This window comes from Rhinoraja longicauda, chromosome 9, assembly GCF_053455715.1.
Source record: "Rhinoraja longicauda isolate Sanriku21f chromosome 9, sRhiLon1.1, whole genome shotgun sequence".
NCBI classification, from domain to species: Eukaryota; Metazoa; Chordata; class Chondrichthyes; order Rajiformes; family Arhynchobatidae; genus Rhinoraja; species Rhinoraja longicauda.
The window spans coordinates 32,964,169-32,991,383 of NC_135961.1; the positions used below are offsets into that span (position 1 = coordinate 32,964,169).

A 27,215-nucleotide genomic window follows, 5' to 3' on the forward strand; every position below is an offset into this window, starting at 1 on the left:
CATGTATCTAGTACACTGTGGATGGCTCGATTGTAATCACGTACAGACTTTCCAGATTGGTTAGCATGCAACAAAATCTTTTCACTGTAGCCCAGTGCACGTGACATTAAACTAAAATAAACTTAAGTAACGCAGGGAATGTCAGAGAGTCCCTGAAGCACTCAAGATGTCCAAGGGATTCTCCCCAAATTCTGGCCAGTTAGCCACCAAAATTAGTTAGCTGTTTATCCCACAGCACTTGGGACATATTTGATGATCAGTCATAAAAGTTTAAAAATAATATAATCCTTCATGAAACTTACATGAGGTGTACAAAATGATGAGAGGAATAGATCTGGCAAACTCAGTCTCTCGGCCGGAGTAGGGGAAGAGGACCAGAGGACATAGATTTAAGGTGAGGGGGGAAAGATTTAACAGAAACCCAAGGGGTAACTTTTTCACACAATGGGTGGTGGGTATATGGAACGAACTGTCGGTGGAGGTAGTTGAGGCAGGTACAATTGCAACATGTAAGAGACATTAAGACAGGTACATGGATAGGACAGGTTGAGAGAGAGATATGGGCCAAACACAGGCAGGTGGGACTAGTGTAGATGGCACATGTGTGGGCAAGTTAGGCCAAAGAGCCTATTTCCATGCTATATGACTGACTCTAAGAAAAAGTAAAGACTAACTGCCAATAAACACAGAACATCGAGAAAGTGGAGGCTTTGTTTCCTGCTTTGGGTTGAAAGTGTACAAACTGTACCTCATGAGATACTGTGTCCACCTACGCCATTTAAAGACCACAGAGGTGGTAGGTAAATAATGGTTAAGTATTGGCCAAGTGTGACTTAACAGTTTTTTCTTCTGTAGATATAGGTGAGCCTATACGATATAAAGATTTAAACTACACTACCACGACACAGTGACGCAAATGGTGGAGCTGCTGTCTCACAGTGCCAGAGACTTTGGTTCCCTCCCACATCCCAAAGATGTGCGGGTTTGTAGATTAATTGGCCTCTGTAAATTGCCCCGAATATGTAGGGAGTGGATCAGAAAGCGGGATAACAGAAATAGTGTGAACAGGTGATCGATGGTCAGCATGTGTTCGATGGACTGGAGGGCTCCTTTTCATAGATAGACAAAATGCTGGAGTAACTCAGCGGATCAGGCAGCATCTCTGGAGAAAATGGATAGGTGACGTTTTAGATCGGGGCCCTCCATACTGCATCTCTAAACTAAACTTACTCAGTCCAAGTTACCTTAGCCCAAATTAATCCGTCCAAATTTAAAATCCTTAGCTTACCGTTCCATTTTGCACTTGAACATATCTTTGTTAAACACTACAACAGCATAGTTTGCCAAGCTTAGTTTCATTTTTAGTTTCGTTTAGAGATACAGCAGGAAACAGGCCCCTCGGCCCACCGAGTCCTCACTGACCAGCAATCATCCCGTACACCAGCAATATCCTACACACTCGCGATAGTTTACAATCTTTACCGAAGCCAATTAACCTTGAATGTGCGAGGAAACCGAAGCACCCGGGAAAACCCCGCTGCCACGGGGAGAATGTGCAAACTCTGCACAGACAGCACCAGTGGTCAGCTTCGAACCGGGGTCTCTGGCACGATAGGGCAGCAGCTTTACCGCTGTGCCGTCCATTTGGGTTGTGCAAATTGGCAGGGATACCAAGCTGCCCGACAGAACCTGAAATGTCCCCATCCCCCGCAGCCATTGCCGTTAGATTCACCACCTTCTGCTTTTTATTGGCAAACCACTTACAACTCTGTGGGAGGAAAACAGTCTCTTTAAACTATAGTATCGCTCGAGGCTCGCTCGAAGCCTGTAATCTAATCTTGGTACAGAAGATAAACTGCTTGGGCTGCACTCTCATGACATCTAAAGCTTTCAATTAGATTATTGCCCAATAACTAATCCCAGGTTGTCATTGCTCCCTATCCAGTCAACGTTAAATATCAATTCTCCGTCGGTTACTGATTTTAAGACGGAACATTTCTTAAGTAAACTTTAAGCCTTTTTTTTTTACCTTGGAGTCAGAGTCACAAAGTCATACAATGTGGAAACAGGCCCCTACACCCAACTCACCCAAGCCAACCAACATGCCCCATCTGCACTCGTCCCACCTGCCTGTGTTTGACACGTATCCCTCTGAACCTATCCTATCCATGTACCTGAATAAAAGTTTCTTAAACAATGCGATAGTCCCTGCAACAAACTATACTATCAAATTATCAAAGTCATAGTGATACAGCATGGAAACGGGGCCTTCGGCCCAACTTGTCCATGCCTACCAACATGCCCCATCTATACTTGTCCCAAATACTCACACTTGGCCCATCCCTCTCTAAACCCATACTATTCACATAACTGTCCAAGTGTCTTAAACATTATCAAAGTACCTGCCTCAACTACCTCCTCCAGCAGCTCATTCCCTACACCCACAACCTTTTGCGTAAAAAAGTTACGCCTCAGTTTTCTATGAAATTTTTCCCTCCCTTACCTTAAACCTATGTCCTCTGGTTTTTGATTTGCCTACTCTGGGCAAAAGACAATACATTTACCTTATCTATTCCTCTCATGATCTTGTACATCTCTATAAGTTGTAACGGGGTCCTGCCACTAGTCACATCTTTCCATCTCCACCATTTTCCACAGAGACCGTTCCCTCCACAACTTCCTGGTTCACTGATCCGTTCCCACCCAGTCCACCTCCTACCGCAGGAGATGCAGCACCTGAGCCTTTGCCTCCTCTCTCAACTCCATTCAGGGATCCCAATAGCCCTTTAAAGGGGAGGCAAAGGTGCACTTGCACCTCTGCCAACCTCATCTACTGTATCCGTTGCTCTTGCTGGGGACTTGTGTATATATATATATATATATATATATATATATATATATAGTCTAGACCAAGCTCAGACTGGACGATCGTTTCACTGAACACCCACGATCAGTCCTCCTTGGCCTACTCAATCACCTAGTTGCCAAACAATTCAACTCCCCTTCCCATACTAACCTTTTTGACCTGGGCCTCCTCCACTGTCAAAGTGAGTACACAAGCAAGTTGGAGAAACAGCACCTCATATTTCGCTTGAGCATCATACAACCCAAATGGATTTCTCTAATTTTAAGTGGCCCTTGCATTCCCTCTATCTCCATCCCCCCCACCCTAGACGTCTTGCTAGTTTCACTGTTTATATCCCTTCATTCTCACTTCTTCCACAGCCATCAATGTACCATTGCAGGTTCCACCTTTCTTGAGTCTTTGGTGCTGGCTGTGATTTCACTCAGGCTGAAGAAGGGTCTTGACTCAAAACGTCACCTATTTCATTTCTCCAGAGATGCTGCCTGACCTGTTGAGTTACGCCAACATTTTGTGTCTATCTTCTATAAGATTATCCTTAACCTCCTGCGCCCCAAGGAATAAAGTCCTTGTCTGCTCAGCCTATCCGCCTTGCTCTGGTCCTCCTGTTGGAGGTTAAAGCATCACTTTGTTATTTTGATATTCATGTCCTAGAAAAGGTTTATTAGAGTGGCAAAGTGAGATTGGCACTAATTTCTACAAGAAACTGTTACAATTGTACATCATGATGGTGAGGCTCCACTTGGAGTGGTGTGGTAACTGAAACCAAGGGACTTTTTCTGGAGAACCACGGTTTTAGAATGCAATCTTTATTCAGGTCATCGTTTTACACCATCGCAAAACTAAACTAAACCAGATACAGTTTGGAAACAGGCCCTATGGCTCATCAGATCCACGCCGACCAACAATCACCCGCACACAAATTTCATCCTCCACACAAACGAGTATTTACAGAAGCCCATTACCCTACAAACCGGCATATCTTTGGGATGTAGGAGGAAACCGGAGCACCTGGAGAAAACCCACACGGTCGCAGGTAAAACATACAAACTCCATACAGACAGCACCCTTAGTCAGGATTGAACCTGGGTTTCTGGCGCTGTGAGGCAGCAACTCTGCCGCAGCACCACTGTGCTGCAGTGCAGCATGTCATCAACTCTAATTCTTCTGCAACTAACTTTCAGTCAGTGTACCTTCACCCCTCCCCTGAGATATTGACTTCAAGGGAGATATGCTTAATATTCACTATCTTGGTATCTCAATTTTATACACCTTGATTAAATCTCCCTTCAGTTTCTCTCCATCCAAAGAAAATAATCCCAGCCCAGCCAATCTTTCCTCATGACTAATATTCTCCAGTCCTGCCAACGTAACCACAACCCTTTTCTCTCTATTCCAGTTCTATCATATTCTTCCTGTGATGGTGACCAGACTACACACAGTCCTCCAAAACAAAATCTTAACTACTAGAAATATTTCCAATGAATGAATGAATGGGATTAAGAACAATTTTTACAAACCTATGCACATCCTTACTTCAAATAGAATATTAATTCTAAGGGAAATCACTTTTTGCATTGGTCCATTTGAAAACTTGCTTTGTTATTAGCCCATGCCAAAACTTTCAAACTACCTGCAAAATAAACAGCACAATCCATTATTACAATAACTTGCAATTAATGTAGTGATAAATTATTTGTATTATTCATTTGTTCATGAGAGGCAGACAACTTTAGGGACAGCACAGTGGCGCAACAGTAGAACTACTGCCTTCCAGTGCCAGAGATCCGGGTTCGATCCTGACTACAGGTGCCGCCCGCCACCCCACACGCAGCGCACGGCCCGCCGCCCCACACGCAGCGCACGGCCCGCCGCCCCACACACAGCGCACGGCCCGCCGCCCCACAGGCAGCGCACGGCCCGCCGCCCCACAGGCAGCGCACGGCCCGCCGCCCCACAGGCAGCGCACGGCCCGCCGCCCCACAGGCAGCGCACGGCCCGCCGCCCCACAGGCAGCGCACGGCCCGCCGCCCCACAGGCAGCGCACGGCCCGCCGCCCCACAGGCAGCGCACGGCCCGCCGCCCCACAGGCAGCGCACGGCCCGCCGCCCCACAGGCAGCGCACGGCCCGCCGCCCCACACGCAGCGCACGGCCCACCGCCCCGCACACAGCCCCACACACAGCCTACCGCCCCGCACAGAGCCCCACACACAGCCTACCACCCCACACAGCACCATGGCATTGACACTTTCAGAATGGATGCAGTACTGATACTTTGGTCATTGACAACATGAAGATACCCATTGGAAAAATGAAAAAAAGAGACTGGAGTTCAGACAGGAAAGTTATATCATCGACTCCCTGATGCAAAACTAATATTGTCCCACTTTTCCACCATGATCCAATATGATATTTTGGCAATTTTCTTTCAATTGTTTACTCAACTGAAGTTTAAAGCACACACAATGGAAATCAAGAACATCTTCTTCCCCTCCATTATCAGGCTTATGAGTAGTCCTTACAGAAGCTAGGATATTGTCCGATTCACCAATACCCCCACTGGAGACACTGGAATTTGTCTGTGGAACTGCTGCGCTACAACGCTGAGAACTAAATTCTACACTCAATACCTTCCCCTTTTGCTTGACTTATTTTCTTGAGTTTGACTTGATTGTGCTCATGCACAGCATTTTCTGACGTGATTGGACATCATGCAAAATAAAAAACTTCTCTCAGTGCCTCAGTAAATCTGACAATAATAAACCTAAGACTTTAAGCTTGATTGAATGTTTTAACAGCTTGGAGGAGGGGGCTCATTTAATTCAAAATTATTGGCAGCAAAGTGGAAAACTGATTTGCAAAACTCCGTACCTTTATATCGGAGATGAGGAGGAATTTCTTTAGTCCGAAGGTGGTGAATCTGTGGAATTCATTGCCACTGATGGCTGTGGAAGTGGTCAATGGATATGTTGAAGGAGGAGATTGACAGATTTTTAAGTAGTAAGGGTGTTAGGGATTGTGGGGAGAAGGCAGGAGAATGGGGTTGAGAGGGAAAGACAGATCAGCTATGATTGAATGGCAGAATAGACTTGATGGGATGAATGGCCTAATTCTGTTCCTAGAACTTATGAACTTATGGATAACATTCAACCTGAGGAACTGTCAGAATTGCACCCTGTAAAATGTTAGCAGTTCTGGTGTGAGCACGAGATGAAGAAGCTTACAATATTGAGATGCTGGCCCATCGGTATCTTAAGAGTGGCAATTTGCACCAAAATGCAACATCTGGTTTGATTCAAAAATTGAGAGATGAAAAGTTAATGGACGGAGCGTCCCCCAGGGGGATGTACAGCTTGCCAGGGACAAATCACTGGCAAAGATCTTGCTTTATAGTTGAGGCATCCAAATATTTGGAAACTAGAAACAGTGGAAATTAAATCATGGATCCTCAGAATAAAATATCTACTTTGGAGCAACTGAATGAAGATAGTTTGAAGATTCGCTTCAATTTTCATTGCCAGAAGGCAGAGATGATAGCCTGACACAAAAAAATGGAGCACTAGCCTAGTTTGCAATCAACCATCCCATTCTCAAAAGTATACTTTCAAAATACCACCTTAGTTTAGTATAGACATACAGCGTGGAAATAGGCCCTTCAGCCCACTGAGTCCGCACCGACCAGCGATCCCTGTACACTAACACTGTCCTACGCACTAGGTATAATTTACAATGCTTTATTTGAAGTTAATTAACTGACAAACCTGCAAGTCTTTGGAATTTGGGAGGAAACTGGAGCACCCAGGGAAAGCATACGCGGTCACGGGGAGAACGCACATACTCTGTACAGACAGCATCCGAAGTCAGGATTGAACCAGGGTCTCTGGTGTTATAAGGCAGCAACTGTACCACAGCCCCACCGTGCTGCCATAACATCTGCTGGGCCAGATTCTATTGGTAGGCACTGGCAGAGTAGAGAAGGAACCATAGCAATAACTAATGACTCCACTAGCACGCATCCGTGGAAGAGCCAAGTGAAAGCTAAGATACCCTTGGTATTACTTTTAACTTTTAACTTCAAACCCTTCAGGCAATCCAAGATGGCAAATGGATGACAAACATTACCTACAAAACACAATAGGCCAACAGTGCCACTGAAGTGAGTCTATCCAAAGGAATTTGCTGCAAACCAATAAACGTGTACTTTGCAAAGTGCGCTAGTTAGCATCTTAGCTCTGCAGCCACTCCAGTACCAGTTGGACTGATGATAGCAGCCTGCTCTGGGACCAGCTCATTTCCCTGGCAAGCTTTTTCCATTATGAAAATTTGCAGTGGCTTATTTACAACCAAATTGCTTGTTCAAAAATACTCGCTCACATTTGAGGACTCTACTCACACCAAACAAAATTCCCAGCTTCCACACCCACTTTTGCCTGGTTATTGTTTTAAAAATCACACAGGGAAGGAAAAAAAATTCCAAAACATTAAGTAGATGCAGCAAACATTAAATAGTCTAAATGTAGAAGAACTGCAGATGCTGGTTAATACATAAAAGGACACAAAGTGCTGGAGTAGCTCAACTGGTCAGACTGCAACATTGGAGAACATGGATAGGGTGGCGTTTCAGGTCACGGCTTCTCTTGAAGATCATGGATAGGTGACGTTTCAAGGTCCTTCATCAGAAGAAGAGTCTTGACCCAAAACATCATCTATCTATGTTCTTCAGAGATGCTGCCTGTCCTGCCGAGTTACTCCAGCATTTTGTGTTCCTTTTGTTAATCAAACCAAGTTAAAAGCACAGACTGTAATTGGTACGAACTTCCCTGGTTCCCGTTTTCACATTTAAACCTTTGTGGATTATTATTCTTAAAGCCCCAATATTACTGTGAAATACATTCAAAACCCAGTTACCACAATGGTCATTCATATTTTAGCTCACAGCCATAAACTATACATCAATATGTCAAAACGATGGAATCTAGTTTACACCATTTGTGAAATCTTAGACCCATGCAGGTACAAGGTTAAATGATTTTTGTTAAATGCATGGCATAAAGGGCACCTTCCTCAAATGATTCTAAAATCTCAACCCATGACCTATTGTAACTTTATTTTTGTTTAAAAAAAAGAGGGGGGAGGGAAAGTCAGGTAGGACATTAATTTGCACTAATGTCTCCAATTCCCTTGTAACCATGACCAAAGAGATGCAGACAAATACGCAATTCATAAATGTATATGATCTGTTTGAAATTAGTCACATTCAATTAGATTAGAGGTTTTCTTCCAGTTATGTTCATATTGTGAATAGCATGCGAAACCTTCTTATTGAAGTGTATGCTATCGTTTTTTGCAGCACAGAAATAAAACTTGACAGGGAATTAAGTTTGATGCTGATGTTCTTATATCTTAGAAGGGGTGGAATTCCTAATGGATCTTGTGTTTGAAGTGTAAGCCTTCAATTAATAAAAAAAAGCTTATCCTCCAAAAGCAAGGCCAAACTTCAACGAGGTCACGGGCTCATGCCCTACTGTCAAGGGACATTCCAAACCGCGCGGTCCCTCAAGCTAGTCTCAATTATGGATGCGGTCTGTAGAATTTAGGTCAGTCACATTTACTTCATAAATAAGCAGGATTTTGCTGGAGATGCAGTAACACCACACGGGACAGATAGAAGATTCAACATCATTGAATTGGCACAGTGGCGCAGCTGGTAGAGCTACTGCCTCACAGCACCAGGGACCCGGGCTCAATCATGACCTCAGGTGCTGCCTGTGTGGAGTTTGCACATTCTCCCTCTGACCACGTGGATTTCTTCCGGGTGCTCCGATTTCCTCTCACGTTCCAAAGACCTGTGGGTTTGTCGCTTAATTGGTCTCTATAAATTGGCCCTAGTTTGCAGGGAGTGGATGCGACGGAGAGCCAGTGTGAACAGGTAATCATTGGACAAAGATCACATTTTTATGCTGTATCTTTCAATAATTAAGGAAAAAATCTACTCGAATAGAAAACAAAATATTTACAATAACAAAGGCAAACAGTTATACAAGCCAAGCTGACAAAGATCACTGCACAGTTTGAGAAAACACTTCACAACTCAGCACATTCCAATGACTATTAAAGTGTAAAGAGTGGATTGGAAGTGGGTTAACATAGAACCCGTCTGAAGAAGGGTCTCGACCTGAAACGTCACCCATTCCTTCTCTCCTGAGATGCTGCCTGGCCCGCTGAGTTACTCCAGCATTCGATTTGTACCAGCATCTGCAGTTATCTTCCAAAAGAACGTGTGAATGGGTGATCGATGGTCACCACGGGCAGTAGGCCAAAGGGACCCTTTCCATGCTGTATCTCTAAATCTAAAAACTACAGTGTAGTGTGTCAGCCAATTAGCATAAGCAAATGAGCAATGTGATAATAACCAAACAATGTTTTCAAATATTGCAAAGAATGGATTAAAATTGGCTGGGGTGGCAGTGACTGCTTCAATGTTCAGTTTGCAGAAGGTTGATGTCAAGAGTCTAGTGTTTTATTGTCATCTGTCCCGAAACAGGACAATGAAATTCTTATTATAGCAGCACAACAGATTATGCAAACAGACTAAATGTTGGAGTAACTCAGCGGGACAGAAAGCATCTCTGGAGAAAACAGATAGGTGGTGCTTCGGGTCGGGATGTTTCAGTCTGAAGAAGGGTCCCGACCAAAAACGTCACCAATCCATTTTCTCTAAAGATACTGCCTGTACCGCCGCGTTCCTCCAGCATTGTGTCTATCTTTGGTATAAACCAGCATGTGCAGTTCCTTGTTATTAGATATATCTACATACTACTGAAACTCTCACCTTGTATGTATGTTCCCGAAATACAGCCAAAAAGGTATACAATAGCGCAACTAATTTAGGCCCATCTTACTCAACATTCGCCTGCGATGTGCAGTGTCAAGCTTCGTTATATTATAAAAGTTATTCACTTTATAAACTTTAATGAACTTTATACTGTGAATGGGACAACTCATTTTGATCTAATACTTCAGTTCGGTGTCACAATGAGAACCCAACGGGTCATATGAGATTGCCATTTTGAGATTGTCATTTTGATCTAATATGGCGTCACAACGGGGGAGGGTTGCAGTACACAGCGGCGGCGCACCTGCGCAGCAGCGCCGGGAGGACCGGCGCCCGTCCCAGCGTGCCCCCCCCCCCGCCTGACCTTCCTCCCATGGTGCAGCACAGCGGAAGAGAGGTTAAAGAAGATGGCCGCTGGCAGGACGAACATGGCGCAGCGCCTTGCGGCCGCTCTCCATCTACTGGCCACCGCGATGGCCGCCCGGGGCCAGGGTGAGTGGCTCCCTCTCCCCTTCCCCTCGCCCGCCCCTGGGCGAGTTTCAACAGCCCGACAGCTGCGCCTGCGCAGTTGGGGGAGGGTTGTCAGGCCCAGCGGCGGCACGCCCAGAGAACCTTTAATGACAACGGGACCCAATGGGTCGTCTAGTGTTAATATAATACTCTGTAAACACAATAATAAACAAAAAGCACAGGATATTAAAAAACTAATAAGTGCAAAGTGAAAAACAATGCCCCTCAAGTCTATGTAGTTCTGAGCTTAGCTGGGGTTCTAGTGTTTAATAGCCTAATTGCTAAAATGGCTTGTTGAAAGAGTCAAACATCCCACCCTAGGTCCAACACGTTGGTTGATACATCAGCAGCAAAAACTGAAAGGAGTGCAGGGTTCTTTCATGGACAGCTGATGGGAGCACAAATGGGAGTTAGATGGTGTCATCAAAAAGATATACCTCAGAGCACAGCTTTCAATCCATATTGCACTGAAGTGTCAGTCTGGATTCAATGCTTGCAAACAAGTGGGATTTAATAAGTTCATAAAAGCTCAAATAAGTTTGAAAACTGCTTTACCCCATTTCCAACAGCGTTGGTAGAAGGGATAATCTGTGCCTAAACATCCAGCTGGTTCTTTCAATTATGCCCACGAAAAAAAGTAATAAAATGAACCCAATGTGTTTGACTTTATTCTCCCCATTGCAACTCATTGAACTGGGGCTTTGCACCGACAAATGATTATATAAGTCTTTGTACCCAAGCATCGCGAGTCAAGACAACTAGGAATAGGACCGGACTAATCTCCTCCAACACATCCACACTAAAAATAAAACAAAATTACATGACAACTCATTCCATACATTCACCACCCTTTGTATGAAAAGGTTACCTTTCAGGTTCCTAGTAAATCTTTCCCCCCCTCATCTTAAATCCATGTTCTCTGGTTCTCAATTCCCCTACTCTGAGCAAGAGACTGTGCATCGGCCCAATCTAAGCCTCTCAAGTTGACAGATGAATTTACCTCATTGGACTCTCCCTCACATCCGTTCAGATTCGTTTAGTTTATAGAGAGAAAGCATGGAAACAAGCTCTCTGGCCCACCGAGTCGGCACTGACCAGTGATCCCCATACACTAGCCCTATCCTACACACTAGGAACAACTTACAAATTTTTTCTCTGAAGTCAATTTTTTGTCTTTGGAGTGTGGTAAGAAACCAGAGCACCCGGAGAAAACTTATGCAGTCACAGGGAGAAGGTACAAACTCCATACAGACAGCACCCGTGGTCAGGATCGAACCCGGGTCTCTGGTGCTGTGAGGTACCAACTCTACTGATGTGCTACTGTGCCGTGATGTACACTTCCCCAACAAATGCCTGTTTGAAGCTTACAAAATACACACAAGCAAACAAAAAGCAAACCAAATGAGAAACGCATGTTTCTACACATTTGTACTTGGAACCATATGTTACCAAAAAAAATAATCACAAAGCAAGGTAGTTACTTGCTGTTACGTACACATATGCTTAACGTCTCTCTTATTGCAAATTGGCCTAACGTATTTCATTTGCAAGGTCAAATACAGTAATAATGCTCATTGCAGCTCAAGACATCCACCTTTTAGTTTAGTTTATTGTCATGTGTATCGAAGTACAGCGAAAAGCTTTTGTTGCGTGCTAATCAGTCAGCGGTTCCAATTGAGCCAAATGATGCACAAACAAAACAAGACCAAAATCCCAATTATTTTGCTTCAATAAATTAACCGCAGTCGCTAATCCAGCCCAAACTTTATTTTTGCAGGGCGATGAATCTAAAAGCAAGAGAACACCGATTTGCAATTTGCACATAAAAATTATTTTAGACATCTTTCAAATAAGAGATCTTATGCTGTCATTTGTTTACATTGCAAAACATAGAGGAGGAGCCTGGAAATATGCCATCAGCAAGCGTAACAACAACACAGTATTGCAATCATCTTCTGGAAAAGAAAATGAGTTGATTTTCCATAGTTTGGCAAACAAGTGTCTGGGTCATGCGCATGGTGACGTTTATAGTCCAGCTGAGCTCCAGTCCCACTGTTGCAGTAAACCCAGATTACTGTAGCTGCTGTCATTTAGATAACAGAAAGTTTCATAAGTTACAGGCTCCACAGTGGGTGTGTTTATTTGTTTCCCCAAAGAGCCATTATGGCAAAACCTCAGCAAATATGGACATGTGGGAACCAAGGCTCAATACAACTCTGTTAATCAATCAACAGATATAGCTTGTGCAGCTACTCCATGCACTGCTGCAAAAGGGAACAAGGCTGGGGCCTGGGTCGGCGCCACGGTAAGGAGCCGGCAGAGTTAGCGGAGAGGTCGGTGCGGCGGTCGATGATGGTGCCGACTGACAGACGAGGACGGACCACGTGGAAGTGAGGACGCCGCCGCCAGGGGAAAGAACAATGGACAACCCGGCATGGGGGGACCGCCCTGAGGGTTTGGGGGGGGGAACAAAGGGAGACCTGGCGCACGGGTACTTTGTAACTGCCCTTCATGGGCAATTATTTGCATACCTTGGGTATGCAAGCAGAAAATCTCACTGTGACTTGACACATGTGACAATAAAGTACATATTCATTCATTATGTTCCTGAAATGGGAAATAGAGTGAACCAATTTGGAAGTGCTTCATGGCAAGTCAAGTGCTGCTCGATTGGCTTTGGAAGCAACAGTATTACTGTTGAAGTGAAAGGAGGTCTCTTTCACATTCCATACCACAGATGACATTAGGAAGCTACATTTACTGCCTATTTATTTACAGCATAAGCTTTGAAGGCAAAGAACAGGTGCCATCCTTGCAAGCTACTGCTCTATATGCAATCTTCCTTAGAATACCAAATTAATTTGCCTTTATCTACAGTAATAAATATCGCAAAAATAGATTTATCCGATAGGCACAAAAAGCTGGAGTAATTCAGTGGGACAAGCAACATCTCTGAAGAGAAGGAATGGGTGACATTTCTTCTGCCCCCTAATACATAGTCCACCCTCTCATTCAAAACCAGACTCATTGCCCTAGACCTAGGAGGGCACAGTGGCACAGGTGTCGAGTTGCTGCCTGACAGCCCCAGATTTGATCCTGACTACAGGTTCTGTCTGTACCAAGTTTGCCCAAGGCCTAGTTCCATCCTCACAAGCTGCTGCTCAATATGCAATCTTCCTTTTCTAGGGACCTGTCTATTTCTTCACCATTCCTTGTACAAACACAGCTGGGATTCCCAGGCCTGCTTCAGCACTGGCACAACTAACTCAAATAGAGAGTCAAGAGTCATGCAGCGTGGAAACAGGCCCCTTGGCCCAACATACCCACGCCAGCCAATATGCCCAATCAACATTAGTCCCACCGGCCTGCATTTGGCTCATATCTCTCTAAACCTATCCTATCCACGTACCTGTCTAATGTTTCTTAAAACATTGTGAGATACAGAGAAGATTTACCACAATATTGACAGGACTCGAGGAATTGAGATATTGGGAGAGGCCGAGCAGGCTAGGAATCTATTCCTTGGAGCGCAGGAGGATGCGGATGATTTTAGAGCTGTAGAAAATTATGAGAGCAATAACTCGGGTAAACACACAGTCTTTTGCCTCGACACTTCTTTTTAACACACAAAAGGTGGCGGGTGTAAGGAACGGGGTGCCGGAGGAGGTAGTTGAGGCAGGTACTATTACAGGGTTTAAGAAACATTTAGACAGGTGCATAGATAGGATAGGTATAGAGGGGTATGGGCCAAAAGCAGGTGGAACTAGTGTAGATGGGGTATATTGGCCGGCATGGGCAAGTTGGGCTGAAGGGCCTGATTCCACGCTGTCTGACTGTGACTATGCTCCTGTCCATCTAAATTTGACTTTGTTTTCCATCTGCGCATCAAACTACCACCCTGTCTAACATTCCTCCAGCACCTCACCCCAGTGTATTTCCACCACCTACAATGCTATAACTGCTCCAAAGACTCTCACCACATTGTCCGCTATTCCACGTTATTTTAAATTAATCTCTGCTCTTTCCTATTGCCAGTGCTTCTATGTTACCTTAAACTAGTACGTGGAATGTACATATTAATATGTAGGGGCAACACAGTGGCGCAGTGGTAGACCTGCTGCCTTACAGCACCAGAGAACTCTGTTCGATTCTGACGAGTGCCCGCCCCGACGTGGCAACTCCAACAGCCTGACCGCGGGAGAAGACGGCAGGGAAGAGAAAAATACATTCTGGCCTTCCATCACAGTGAGGAGGGACTGGAGGGGACTCACTGTGATGGATGTTTCTTTTGTTTCTTTTGTTTGGTGTTAGTTTATGATTGTATGTGCTATTGCATTTTTATTGATTATTCTTATTGGTCTTATTGTTGAACTGCGGGCAATTTTTCATTTCACTACACATTTATGTGTATGTGACAAATAAACGACTATTGACTATTGATCTGTACGGAGTTTGTACATTCTCCCTGTGACCGCATGGGTTTTCTCCGTGTGCTCCGTTTTTCTCCCACATTCCAAAGATGTACAGGTTTGTAGGTTTGGTAGAATTGTAAATTGTCCTCGGTGTGTAGGACAGTGCCTGTGTACAGTCTGAAGAAGGGCGTCACCCATTCCTTCTATCCAGAGATGCTGCCTGTCCCACTATTTTATTTTGCATCTATTTATGGATTGGTGATGTTTCAGGTTGGAACCCTACTTCATGCAAATTGAAGAGGGGGGGGGGTCTCTATCTCCACAGGGGACAGACTAGGTGTTTAGTACAAACCTAATGAGTACCACAGTTATCAAGACTACACTTCTTCCCAATCTCCCTCTTGCAAAGAGGCTATCCCCTACTCCCAATTTCTCAGTCTCCACCACATCTGATTCCAAGATGAGGTTTTCCCATTGTAGGACATCCAAGGTGTCCTCATTCTTTAGTAAAGAGAGTCCGTTCCCCCCCCCCCCCCCCCTCCCCTTCTGTCACAGATGGATCTCTCACCCACATCTCCTCTGTTCTGCTCTCACTCTTTCCAGAGAGAACAGGACAGAGTTCACGTATACGCACATATCATGTATATGTACACTGGGGATGGCTCAATTGCAATCACGTATAGTCTTTCCGTTGACTGGTTAGCACACAAAAGCTTTTCACTGTACACGTGACAATATACTAAACCTCTTACAACCTCAGAAATTAAGGCACATTTTCTCTGATGGACATACTTCCATGGCACACTTCTTCAAAAAGGCAGCAGAAGTGGAGCCTTCCGATATTCTTAACAGACTTAAGGTTAACTTGGGCCAGGCAGGAATGTGGGGATGACGATATGATCAGCCTCGGAGCAGGCTGCAGGCTGCAGGCTGCTTCATTCGTGCTCTTAATTCCTACGTTTATGTTTGTATTCCGATATCAAATTTATTATCGAAATGAAAACAACTTCAAAGTAAATCATTTAGTTCGCTTCCCGAACAAGGACCGTTTTAAGTTTGACTTGCTTGTTATTTAAGAAAAATAAAGATAAATCAACCAAGAGTGACATACATTTTCCATTCAAGATACTCAGAAGTCTTGCTCAGTATTTTTCTTTCATCTCAATGTTTCTTTAGCTCATGCCCCACCACAGTTAAAGTTGACAATCATCCCAGTTTGTGATGATGTATCATTGGAAATGTGTACACTGCTTTCACTCACATCCCAGTGCATAATAAAAACGGGCTTGGAAGTGCGAACAACAGCAAGAACTCTTGGTTACATTTATATTTTAGTTTAGAGATACAGTGCAGAAACAGGCCCTTCCACCCACCGATTCCATGCAGACTAGTGATCCCCGCACACTGACACTACCCGACACACACTAGGGATAATTTACAAGTTTACCACGCCAATTAGCCTACAAACCTGTTCATCTTTGGAGTGTGAGAGGAAACCAGAGCACTTGGAGAAAACTCATGCAGTCACAGTACAAACTCCGTATAGACAGCACCCGTAGTCAAGATCAAACCCGGGTTTCTGGCGCTGCAAGGCAACAACTCTATCGCGGAGCCACTGTTCGGCCCACGTTGTAGATTGTGCAACACTGCCTGGCCTTTATTGAAGTTAAAGAAATAAACACAAAGATACCATGGGGATATCATAGCTTTATCAATTGAACATTAAAATAGGCCACAAGACCCTGATTAAAATATTAGTGATTGATTGGATTGTATTTTCCTATCTTCACCCTAACATCTCTATAGTCCAACGTTGCAACTCAGCCTTGATCATATTCAATAACCCAGCATCTAAATTGAGAATAAAACCACAAAATTCACAACTCAGTTCATCCTCACTTCTCCATCTTAAATGGTCAATGCCTTGATCTTAAAAGTAATTTGAGATTTTCCCAGGAATGTAGAACATAGAAAACTACAGAGGAGAGGCACAAAGTGCTGGAGTAACTCAACAGGTCAGGCAGCATCTCTGGGGATAAAGGATGCATAATGTTTGGGTCTGGACTCTTCTTTATTATCATCAAATTGCCTCCTATAACATTTGGCCCCCTCAAAGTAATTTAATAGAATGTACACAATTTAAGGCCGCGGTGAAGCCTGTGGCCTTCCACTCATTACAGTCTTCCCTGGCCTGAGAATTCTCTTCATAAAATGCGGTGAAGCCTGTGGCCTTCCACTCATTACAGTCTTCCCTGGCCTGAGAATTATCTTCATAAAATGCTGTCTTCTTTTATATACTAAGGGAATTCACTTCTAAATCTTGCTCAAAACCACACCAAGCTAACTGCAAGGTGGCACTAGACAAATTACACGCTGTCAGTAACTATTGAGACGGTGAATCCTAATGCCCTGTTCATCAACACCAGCAATTTCAATCAAGCCAACTACAGGATTAATAATTCACTTAAAAATCAATTTAGAAATACTACTCTTCAACAATACTCATAACACTAACTATAGATATTTCAATTTTAACGACATGAAAAATGTTGCTTTTCAACATCAGTCCTTGGCCAAAGTTATTAGTATGCTGGGAAACAAAAGATCAAGACCCCACTAACATCAGGCTCAAAGAAAATGCTGTTGGAACAGACCACCCTAATGGAAAGCGGGCATTCTTTGACAAATGGTTTGGGCAAGCTAAACTGACAACAATGTTTAAGGAAGTTAGTGTCACGGATGCATTAACTAATCCACACTGGGAATCACATGAAAGACAGAGGTATACATATAGACGTCCGTACCCTGATCACTGGCGTGCTGACCTTTTACTAAGTTTAGTGAATCAAAACATTGGAGCACTAAATACTGATCTTGCCGGCAACATCCATATCCTGACAAATAAAAAATGCATATGTCAGCGCACGAGTAGAAAGATACTTTTAGTTTTACTTTAGAGCTACAGCACGAAAATAGGCCCTTTGGCCCACCGAGTCCGCGTCGACCAGCAATCCCCGTACACTAACACTATCCTACACACACTCGGGTGCTCAGGACTAGAATCTTCAGGTTCATGCACACATTTTTCAGCAGATGAACAAGGGCTTTGGTGGTGCAATGGAGGCAGAAGGGAACTTCATCACCGACCACTTCTGCCTTCACTGAGATGGTGAACTTTATGGTGGAAGAAGTGTCACCTTTTCCAAGAACTTTTTCAAGTCCAAGGCCCTTGTGGTTGCACGCGATTTCGGAGAAAGCTGCAGCTTGCTCACTATGAACTGCAGGTTTGACTTTGCAATCAAAGATCTCAAAAACCAAACTAAAACTGGTATTTTTCCACAATCACAGAGGTCTGTGTGGAGTTTGCATGCTCTATGCTCTCCCTGCGACCACATGCGTTTGCTGCAGTTAATTGACCTCTGTAAATTGCCCCTGGTGTGTAGGGAGTGGATGCAAAAGTGGGATAACACAGAACTGGTGATCAATGGGCGGATTGCACTCGGTGGACCGACAGGCTGTTTCCATGCTGTATCTCCAAACTAAACTAAATTAAACTGTATGCAATACGCTTAGCAAACAGCATCACCCAGTTCTCCTTCATCCTCCTACCTGCTCCTCCCTCTAGGGGTTGCCTGGCTCAACTGAACTACTACAGCACTTTGCATCATTCTTTGTGGAACCAGTATCAGCAGTTCCTTGTCACTATTTGTCAAGACAAAGTGGTTGACTGGAGCAAGCACATGTTAAGCTGTTGTTTTTAAAAGCCAAAGTTTACCAGCAATTCGCATGGGGCACAAATTGTATCAGAGATTTTACATCTCGCTCATTCACACCACTCGACATTTTAAAACAATGAAATCGGACAACAAATTCACTCGCTAATGCTCTGATTATGATTTAGAAGAGTACGATAAGTTTTGATCAGGCAAGAGATCAGCAATTTGGGCCAAGGGCAACTTTGAAACAGCTACATAAATTTTGCCCCTGCATCCCAATAATGGTGCAATCCTAAAACTGAGGGCAGCAAGTTTATAAACTTTATAAACTTCAGACTCGTTCCTGTCCCACTGCAGACTTTAATCAGAAGCAGTGCATGGTACACGTGTTTATTCTATGTTGTTTCATGTTTAGTTTAATGGTGCAAGTCAGCCTCACTTCAGCATTGACATTAAGCAGCTATCTCTGCCGTGGAGATATATATTGTCTTTGTATGTCTTTGCTCTATTTCTTCCAGAATATCAGAAAGATTCACAAGAAACACAACATAAAATAGACTCCATTTGTGCTGGCTGATTTAGTTTTGTTTGCAAAACAACTGAAATTAATTATCAAAGATAGACTTAATGTGCTGGAGTAACTCTCTGGCAGCATCTCTGGAGAAAAAAGATGGGTAAAGTTCGGATCAAGACCTTTCTTCAGACTGAAAGTAGATGGTCAGGGGGTGGGGGAGTGAGGTGAGGAGCTGAAGACAAGAAGAGACCTGGACCTATCAACTCCAGCCATAAATCACCTCAGGCAGGGCAGTGCCTGGTAGATCCAATGTGTTAGCCAGGGAAGGTGTGATCTCAAGAGGAATATAATGTGGGGAACTGTGGAACTGGTGAAATGACGAGGGGGAGGAAGGGGAAGAGGGGAATTATCAATTGAAAAATACAAGGGGAAGTTCACTGATCATCACCTTGTCCCCATCAAGTCTAATATGAGTGTTCCACCATTTTCAGTGGTTGAAAGTGCCCTGTTTGCAAAGCAACTGTAAAGAATATCAATCGATAAATGCAAGTGAAGTTCACAGATCACCACCCTGCCCCATTGAGTCGGCTGTTTGCTTTTCACTGTTTCCAGTGGATGAAAATCCCGCTGTTCATTTATTTCACCAGAAATCCCATCAAGAAACTACTCTAACACTTAACCAGCTGCATAGATATTGCTTGGCATTACTTAATATCATGACCTAGAAGTCCAGATCTAAACCCCCTCACATTGTCGGAGCACTTCTGGGTAATTAATCCCGCCCCACTCACCCAGACTTTGCCTGCACACCTCAGATTCCTTTCCCTACCGGCGTTTGAAAAGCAGAAATCTAATGGTTAGTGTGCATGTGTGCTGTCATCCCATTAAAGGCAGCACAGTGGCGCAGCTAGTCGTACTGCTGCCTCACTACGCCACAGACCTGGGAGCGATCCTAACCTCGGGTACAGTTAATGTAGAGTCTGCACGTTCTCCCTGCGACTGCATAGGTTTCCTGCGGCTGCTCCGGTTTCCTCCCCCATCCCAAAGGTGTGTGGGTTTGTCGGTTACTTGGCCTCTGTAATTTGCCCTTCGTGTGTAGGGAGTGGATGTGAAAGTGAAACAACATAGAAATAGTGTGAATGGGTGATCGCTGGGCGACGTGGATTCAGTGTGCTGAAGGGCCTGTTTCCTTCTGTATCTTTCAAATAAATTCTTTATTGCCAGGAGGTCGTGCAAAGTTTTGTAGATCGACTGCTCTCGTGCTGAACGCATTATTGCAACATTACAACCTACCCCTCATTCCCACAATGCTGGGATAACTCAGCAGGTCAGGCAGCAGCTCAGGTGAACATGGATGGGCGATATTTTGGGTCAGGGCCTTTCTTCAGACTCTAGGTTGAAACAGAATCCCCCACTCAAAACATTGCTTATCCGTATGCTCTGGAGTCATACGAAGGGTTCTAACCCAAAACATCATCTATTCATGTGCAGGAAGGAAGTGCAGATGCTGGTTTACACCGAAGATAGACACAAAATGCTAGAGTAACTCAGCGGGTCAGGCAGCATCTCCGGAGAAAAGGAATCGGTGACGTTTCAGGTCAAGACCCTTCTTCAGACTGGTCTGAATCTGAAGGGACGTGACAGGAAACATCACCAATTCCTTCTCTAGATGCTGTTTCTTTTTCCAACCATCACCAGGTAGTAATTGGAAAGTTCAAGCCACAAGCTTACATTTTCTAATTTAATTTTACCAGGACATTATTCTTTTTTAATTTTTTTTATTTTATTTTTGAAAACTATATGTACAGATAGAAATAAAAGACAAATTTGTTACAAAGTTCTTACATAGCTTCAATTTTTAAATTTTTAAAGAGAGAAAATAAAAAATAAAGAAGAAAGAAAAAAACCTATAAACTATTGGGAAGAGAGAATAATAAAAAATTTTTAAAAGGTATAACTATAAAAATTAAAGGGGGTAGATCTGGGAGACAATAACCACAGTTGTACATCCAACCCTAAACTCAAGTTTCAACTTTAAATTTTAATTTTTTATTTTAGTCCTGTGTCAAACCCATTTACTTTTCTAAAAATTCAATAAATGGAGACCATATTTTAAAAAATAAATCAGTTTTGTCAATTAAGGCAAATCTTATTTTTTCCAAATGCAGGGTCTCTGTCATTTCCGTAGTCCACATTTTAATTGTGGGGGTTATTGTTTTTTTCCAAAATTTAAGTATTAATTTTTTCGCAGTTATTAAACTGTAATCAAGAAAATGTACCTGACTTGTTGTAAAGTTTGTAGTATGTTCTGATAATCCTAATATAATTAATTTTGGATCCATATCCAATTGCTTGTCGATAACTTTAGAAACTATTTTAAAAATATCCAACCCGAAATTTTGCATTTTTATGCAAGTTACGAAAATATGAGTTAAATTAGCTTCTTGAAATTGACATTTATCTCAAATAGGAGATACCAGGAAAAATCCTATTTAATTTCGTCTTCGAATAATGTAATCTATGTATTATTTTAAATTGTATTAAGGAATGTCTAGTATTTAATGAACATTGGTGTATATGTTGTAAACTTTCATCCCATATATCTTGCATTATGAGTTGGTTCATTATTCTAAACTCAGGACATTATTCTAAACTCAATATTTCTGTTGACTCAAGTGGAAATCATCGATGAATTGAAATGCACTCACTTGCTAAACACAGGTTGGCTGCAAACTGCGATCTAGGCTTTTAACTGTGTTTGAAACCAAAGCTTTACAATGAATGATAATTTATTACCACGCGACATCACAGTAATATTCTTTGATTTGCAAATCATACAATGTATGCAGATAGAGGCAGTCGACAAAGTTAGTCTTCAATGTCGTCATAATCTTTAATATTGCTGAAAATCAGTCTGAAAAATGTAACCATGCATTGCCACAGATAAAAAACAAATTGAAGCTAGAATTTCATGATAGCATGCATTTCATTTTAATTATATCAAGCTTTCGAGAAAGCTGTGTCAAAAGAAACAGCAGATGCTGGTTTATACCAAAGATGGATACAAAAAGTGCTGGAGTAACTCAGCCGGTCAGGCAGCTTCCCCAGACAAAAAGGATGGGTGACGTTTCGGCTCTGAAGGTCCCAAAATGTCACCCATCCATTTTCTCCAGAGATGCTGCCTGACCTGCTGAATTACTCCATCACTTTATGGCTATCTACAGATATAGCTCAGAGTTTCGAGATACAGTGCGGAAACAGGCCCTTCAACCCACCACCCGCAGCGGCCAGCGATCCATGCACACTAACACTATCCTACACACACGAGGGACAAGTTACAATTTTTACCAAACCAATTAAACTACAAAACTGTACATCCTTGGAGTGTGAGATAAAACCGGAGCACCCGGAGAAAACCCACGCAGGTCACGGGAAGAATGTACAAGAGAACACGGTCAGGATAGAACCCAGGTCTCTGACGCTGTAAGGCAGCAACTCTACCGCTGCACCACCATGTACTTGAATATAGCCGCAGAACTTTCCAATTAAAAATGTACTGATTGCCTTTATAATCTAAATGGTGTCAAAATATGGTGACTTGTGCATGAGTGAGCTGTGCAAAAAGAATTTCACTGCAGTGCACACATGACAATAAAGCTCCATTGAATCATTGAATTGGGACTGCAATGCAAACAAACTCGGTTCTCGTAGAATTGACTTCTAAACAGAAGGGTCAGGTACAACAAACATCTATTTTTGGTAATGAGGGGAAGGACAACTGATCAATTTAAACATATTTTTGATGAAACCAAAGTGATAAAGTGAACGTAAATAGTCCTTGATCGGCTGCAGGAGATACATACCAGAGCTACGTTAATGCAGAGCTGTGCAAGTTACTGGCAGTGTTTCCGTCCCTTTGCTGGAAGTAGTGCATGCATTCCAAAACAAGCCATCGTGAAAATATCTACAACAGGAGCTCTCCAGCCAAGCAAAGCCTTACATGGGCAATACACATTGTTAAATGGGATACAGAAGAACAGAGATACGTCAAACAACAATGTTTTCTCCCAACATTATCAACGGGCACCTTGCCAAGCAAATGGGGTTGCAAAAAAACCTTAATTTTTTCCCCCCACAATGAACAGTACTCTCCATGTAATCAAATCAGTTTTTGTGCCCATAAAGTGGTCAGTACAAAGGGGTTACTCAGCAAATGGAATGCACAGCATTGTTAATTTTCTCATGTTTGCCACTTTGGGCGGCACAGTGACGCGGCGGGTGGAGCTGCTGCCTCACAGTGCCGCAAACCCAGGTTCGATCCTGACCTCGGCTGGGTGCTGTCTCTGTGGAGTTTGCACGTTGAGCCTACAACCGTGTGAGTTTCCTCAGGCTGCTCCATTTCCTCCCACATCCCAAAGACGTGCGGGTTTGTAGGTTAATTGACCTCCATAAATAGCCCAAAGTGCGTTGGGAGTGGATGAGGTGGGATAACATACAATTAATTAGCATGAATGGGTTAACGATCGGCATGGACTAGATGGGATGAACGGCCTGTTTCCACATTGCATCTCTAAACAAAAATATCTCCCTTTAGAAAGGTTGAAGGTGATTTAGGAATGTTATATTGATAAATTCATAATATTTAGAATTGCAAGTGGGCTTGGATTTTGAGCTTTTTACTTGTGCTTCAGCAGTATAGCCTTTCCAGCTTTATTTATGGAATAAATTTTATTCATAAAAATTGGGATTTTTAAAAAAACTGTACACTTGAAATGCATCAACTAAACAAAGATCAATAATAATTGCAAAATAGCTCAACTTTTAGTTGCATGTATTTTAGAGATACAGCGTTGAAACAGGCCCACTGAGTCCATGCTGACCGTCGATCACATGTACACTAGTTCTATCCTACACATTAGGGGCAATATACAGAAGCCAATTAACCTATAAACCTGCACATCAGTGGAGTGCAGGATGAAACCAGAGCACGCAGAGAAAACCCATGCGTTCACAAGAAGAACGTAGTAATTCTGTACAGACAGCACCTCACCCAGAGAAAACCTACAGCATCACAGGGATAATATGCAAACTCTGAACAGACCACACTCGAGCTCAGGATTGTACCAGGGTTGCTGGAGTTCAATCACCCTGGACTGGCATTACTGACAGTGGAGATGAGCAGCAAGATTAATGAACTGAAAGTTGCTTGCACCTAGGTATAACAGAGCTGAATAGAGGTCAAAAAAGAGTGTAGTGTTGAGAATGAAGCTGATCCTGGATCAGCACGTTACACTGTAAATCTACATCAATTGTCAAATATATTATTGAATTTGGTTCATAAGTTCTAGGAGCAGAATTAGGCCATTCGACCCATCAACTCTACTCCGCCATTCAATCATGGCTGATCTATCTTTCCCTCTATACCCCATTCTCTGCCGCTTCTCCATAACCCTTACTAATCAAGTAGCTGTCAATCTCTGCCGTAAAAATATCCATTGACTTGGCCTCCACATCCATCTGTGGCAATGAATTCCACAGATTCAACAACATCTGACTAAAGAAATTCCTCCTCATCTCCTTTCTAAAAGGTAGTCAATTAAAGAAATTAAGACTGCAGCATAGTTTAGGATACCATCTTGATGGTTTTCATCTATTTAGCAAAAATAAAAAATATACAAGTGTGATTGAGCACAATGTTCCAAACACAGGAAGGTGGAACTAGCTTAGACACGGTATATTGGTTGTCATGGGCAAGAATGGTACCCTGTTTTCATACTGTATGGCTCTATGACGCTATGACTAATTCTGGAGGTTCACTCAACTTTAAGTGTTTTGAAATGTTTTTTGCTGCTATCTAGATATGGGTTTCACAAATACATTTTGTAAATTCAAACAAATTTGCTGCATCCTGATGCAAATTCAGGGTTTTAACTTTCCCCTCGATCAACATGATTAACTGCTTTCCTGAATTGGCCATGTCATTGTTGATCATTTAAAAGGATGTTTAAGTGGTTCTGAATCTAAGAGAACAAAGCTAAATCTATAACCCACACCTACAAAAAAAGTTCTGATTAAGGGTTTTCAACCCAAAACATTAACTGTTTCTCTTTCCCCATATGCTACCTGCAGAGAATTGTAGACAAAGCCAGACCATCACGCAAACCCAGACCATCACGCAAACCAACCTCCCTTCCATTGACTCCATCTACAATTCACGCTGCCTCGACAACACCACCAGCATAATCAAGGACCAGTCTCACCCCAGTCACTCCTTCTCCCCTCTCCCATCACACAAGATGTACAGAGGTATAAAAACACTACTTCCAGATTAAGGGACATTTTCTTCTTAGCTGTTATCAGGCAACTGAAATGACTACTTGCCAGCTAGAGAGCGGGTCTGACCTCCCATTCACCTTGTTAGAGACCTTGAACTATCTTTGGTCGGATATTAGCTTGCATTAATCACTTTACCCTTTATCCTGTATCTTTATACTGTGGACGGCTTGATTGTAATCATGCATAATCTTCTCACTGACTGGATGGCATGCAACAAAAAAGCTTTTCACTGTCCCTCTGTCCACGTGACAATAATAAACTAAACCACCTATCTGCCAAGTGCTTACACCATTTTCTAGTTTTATCTCCCAAGTTCTGCATCTCTAACTTTTTATCATCACCATATACTTTCTTGAGATACAAAATTATTTCATATGGATTATGACAAAATCTGAAGTTATTAGCTTTGAAGGTTGCAACAGCCACAAATGATTATCTACTCTACAGGAAACAATCCACCTACGGTGTTAACAAAATTATCCAGTCTCATATGCCACGAACAATCATCCTTTAGCACAGCATGTCTGCTTTCAGCACTTCAGCTAAACAAGCAAGGCATCCTGAAGCATTACTGGGCTTTGAGGTAAACCTGTGACTTAACTGGAGGTTATGCTGATCAGATTATTGCCAAATCAGCACCTAACATTAACTGCAAGAAATACACAACTGGCATGCCAATGCCCCAAAGATGATTTACAGATGCTGCCAGGACACAAGAGCCTGAGGTATAGGGAGTAGTTGAGCAGGCTAGGGCTCTATTCCTTGGAGCGCAGGAGGATGAGGGGTGATCTTCTAGAAGTGTATAACATTGTGAGATGCATAGATCGGGTAAATGCACAGAGTCTTTTGCACAGAGTAGAGGAAATCAGGAAGCAGAGGACAAAGGTTTAAGGTGAGGGGGGGAAAGGTTTAATAGGAACCCGAGGAGTGACTTTTTTTTCAACAAAAGGTTGGCGTGTCTATGGAACGAACTGCTAGAGGGGGTAGTTGAGGCAGGTACTATTGCAACGTTTAAGAAACATTTAGACATGTACATGGATAGGATAGGTTTAGAGGGATACGGGCCAAACACAGGCAGGTGGGACTAGTGTAGATGGGGCATGTTTGTCAGTGTGGGCAAGTTGGGCCAATGGACCGGTTTCCATGCTGTATGACTATGAAAGATGGGTCAACATTTGTTGATAAACAATCCAAGCCTCCTATTATGAATTTCTAACATTTACACTTAAAAAATCAGAACAAGTAACATTGAGATCGTATGGGATTCCATCAGATTTCTTTGCAAGCAGAAACCACTTACCTGCCGGGTTTTGGTTTTACTGTAGGTGTCTAAAATTGGCTTTTTCCTCTCCTTGACCGCAGATTTTGAGAAATAATTTTCCAATTCTTGCGCATTAATGGTGGGTTCTTCCAGTGCTGCCCAAATGGGCATTATATCCGTATCTCTGCAAAGCAATAAGTTATACATTAATACGAGGAACTGCAGATGCTGTTTTACAAAAGAAAAGACAAAAAGTCCTGGAGTAACTCAGTGGGTCTGGCAGCATCTCTGGAGAATATAGATAGGTGATGTTTTGGGTCAGGGCACTTCAGACTGATTGTTGGGGGTGGGGGATGCTGGGAGTGGAGAGATAGGACAAAGCTTGGGAGTTAATACATTGATATGGGTGGGGGGGGGTTGATAGGCAGATAATGGACAAAGGAGAGATGAAATGATTGGAGGTGGGTGACAAAAGGATTGAAGAGCTGTGAATTGTGAAGCTAAAGGAAGGTATGTAGGTGGAAGGGGAAGAGAGAAACAGGTGCTAGTTCGGTAGGGTGTAGGGAAGAGGTGGAGGGTTTTGTAGGTACCCAAAATTAGAGAATTCAGTATTCATACAGTTGGGTTGTAAGATAGTCAAGCGGAATACAAGTTGCTGTTCCTTCAGTTTGCACATGGCTTCACTCTAGCAATGGAGGAAGGCCAGGACAGAAGGGTCAGCGTGGGAATGGGAAGGGGAGCTAATATGGTTAGCGACCGGTAGATAG

General features: G+C 43.1%; 1 protein-coding gene across 1 annotated transcript in view; it reads right to left on the reverse strand.

Annotated features, from left to right (window-relative positions):
- fmn2b (formin 2b) overlaps positions 1 to 27,215 on the reverse strand; it is a 326,311-nt gene that overhangs the window by 231,795 nt on the left and 67,301 nt on the right. Inside the window, exon 6 of the mRNA XM_078405062.1 lies at positions 26,488 to 26,632. Coding sequence (XP_078261188.1) covers positions 26,488 to 26,632 — 145 coding nt within the window. The remainder of the gene's footprint in view (positions 1 to 26,487; positions 26,633 to 27,215) is intronic.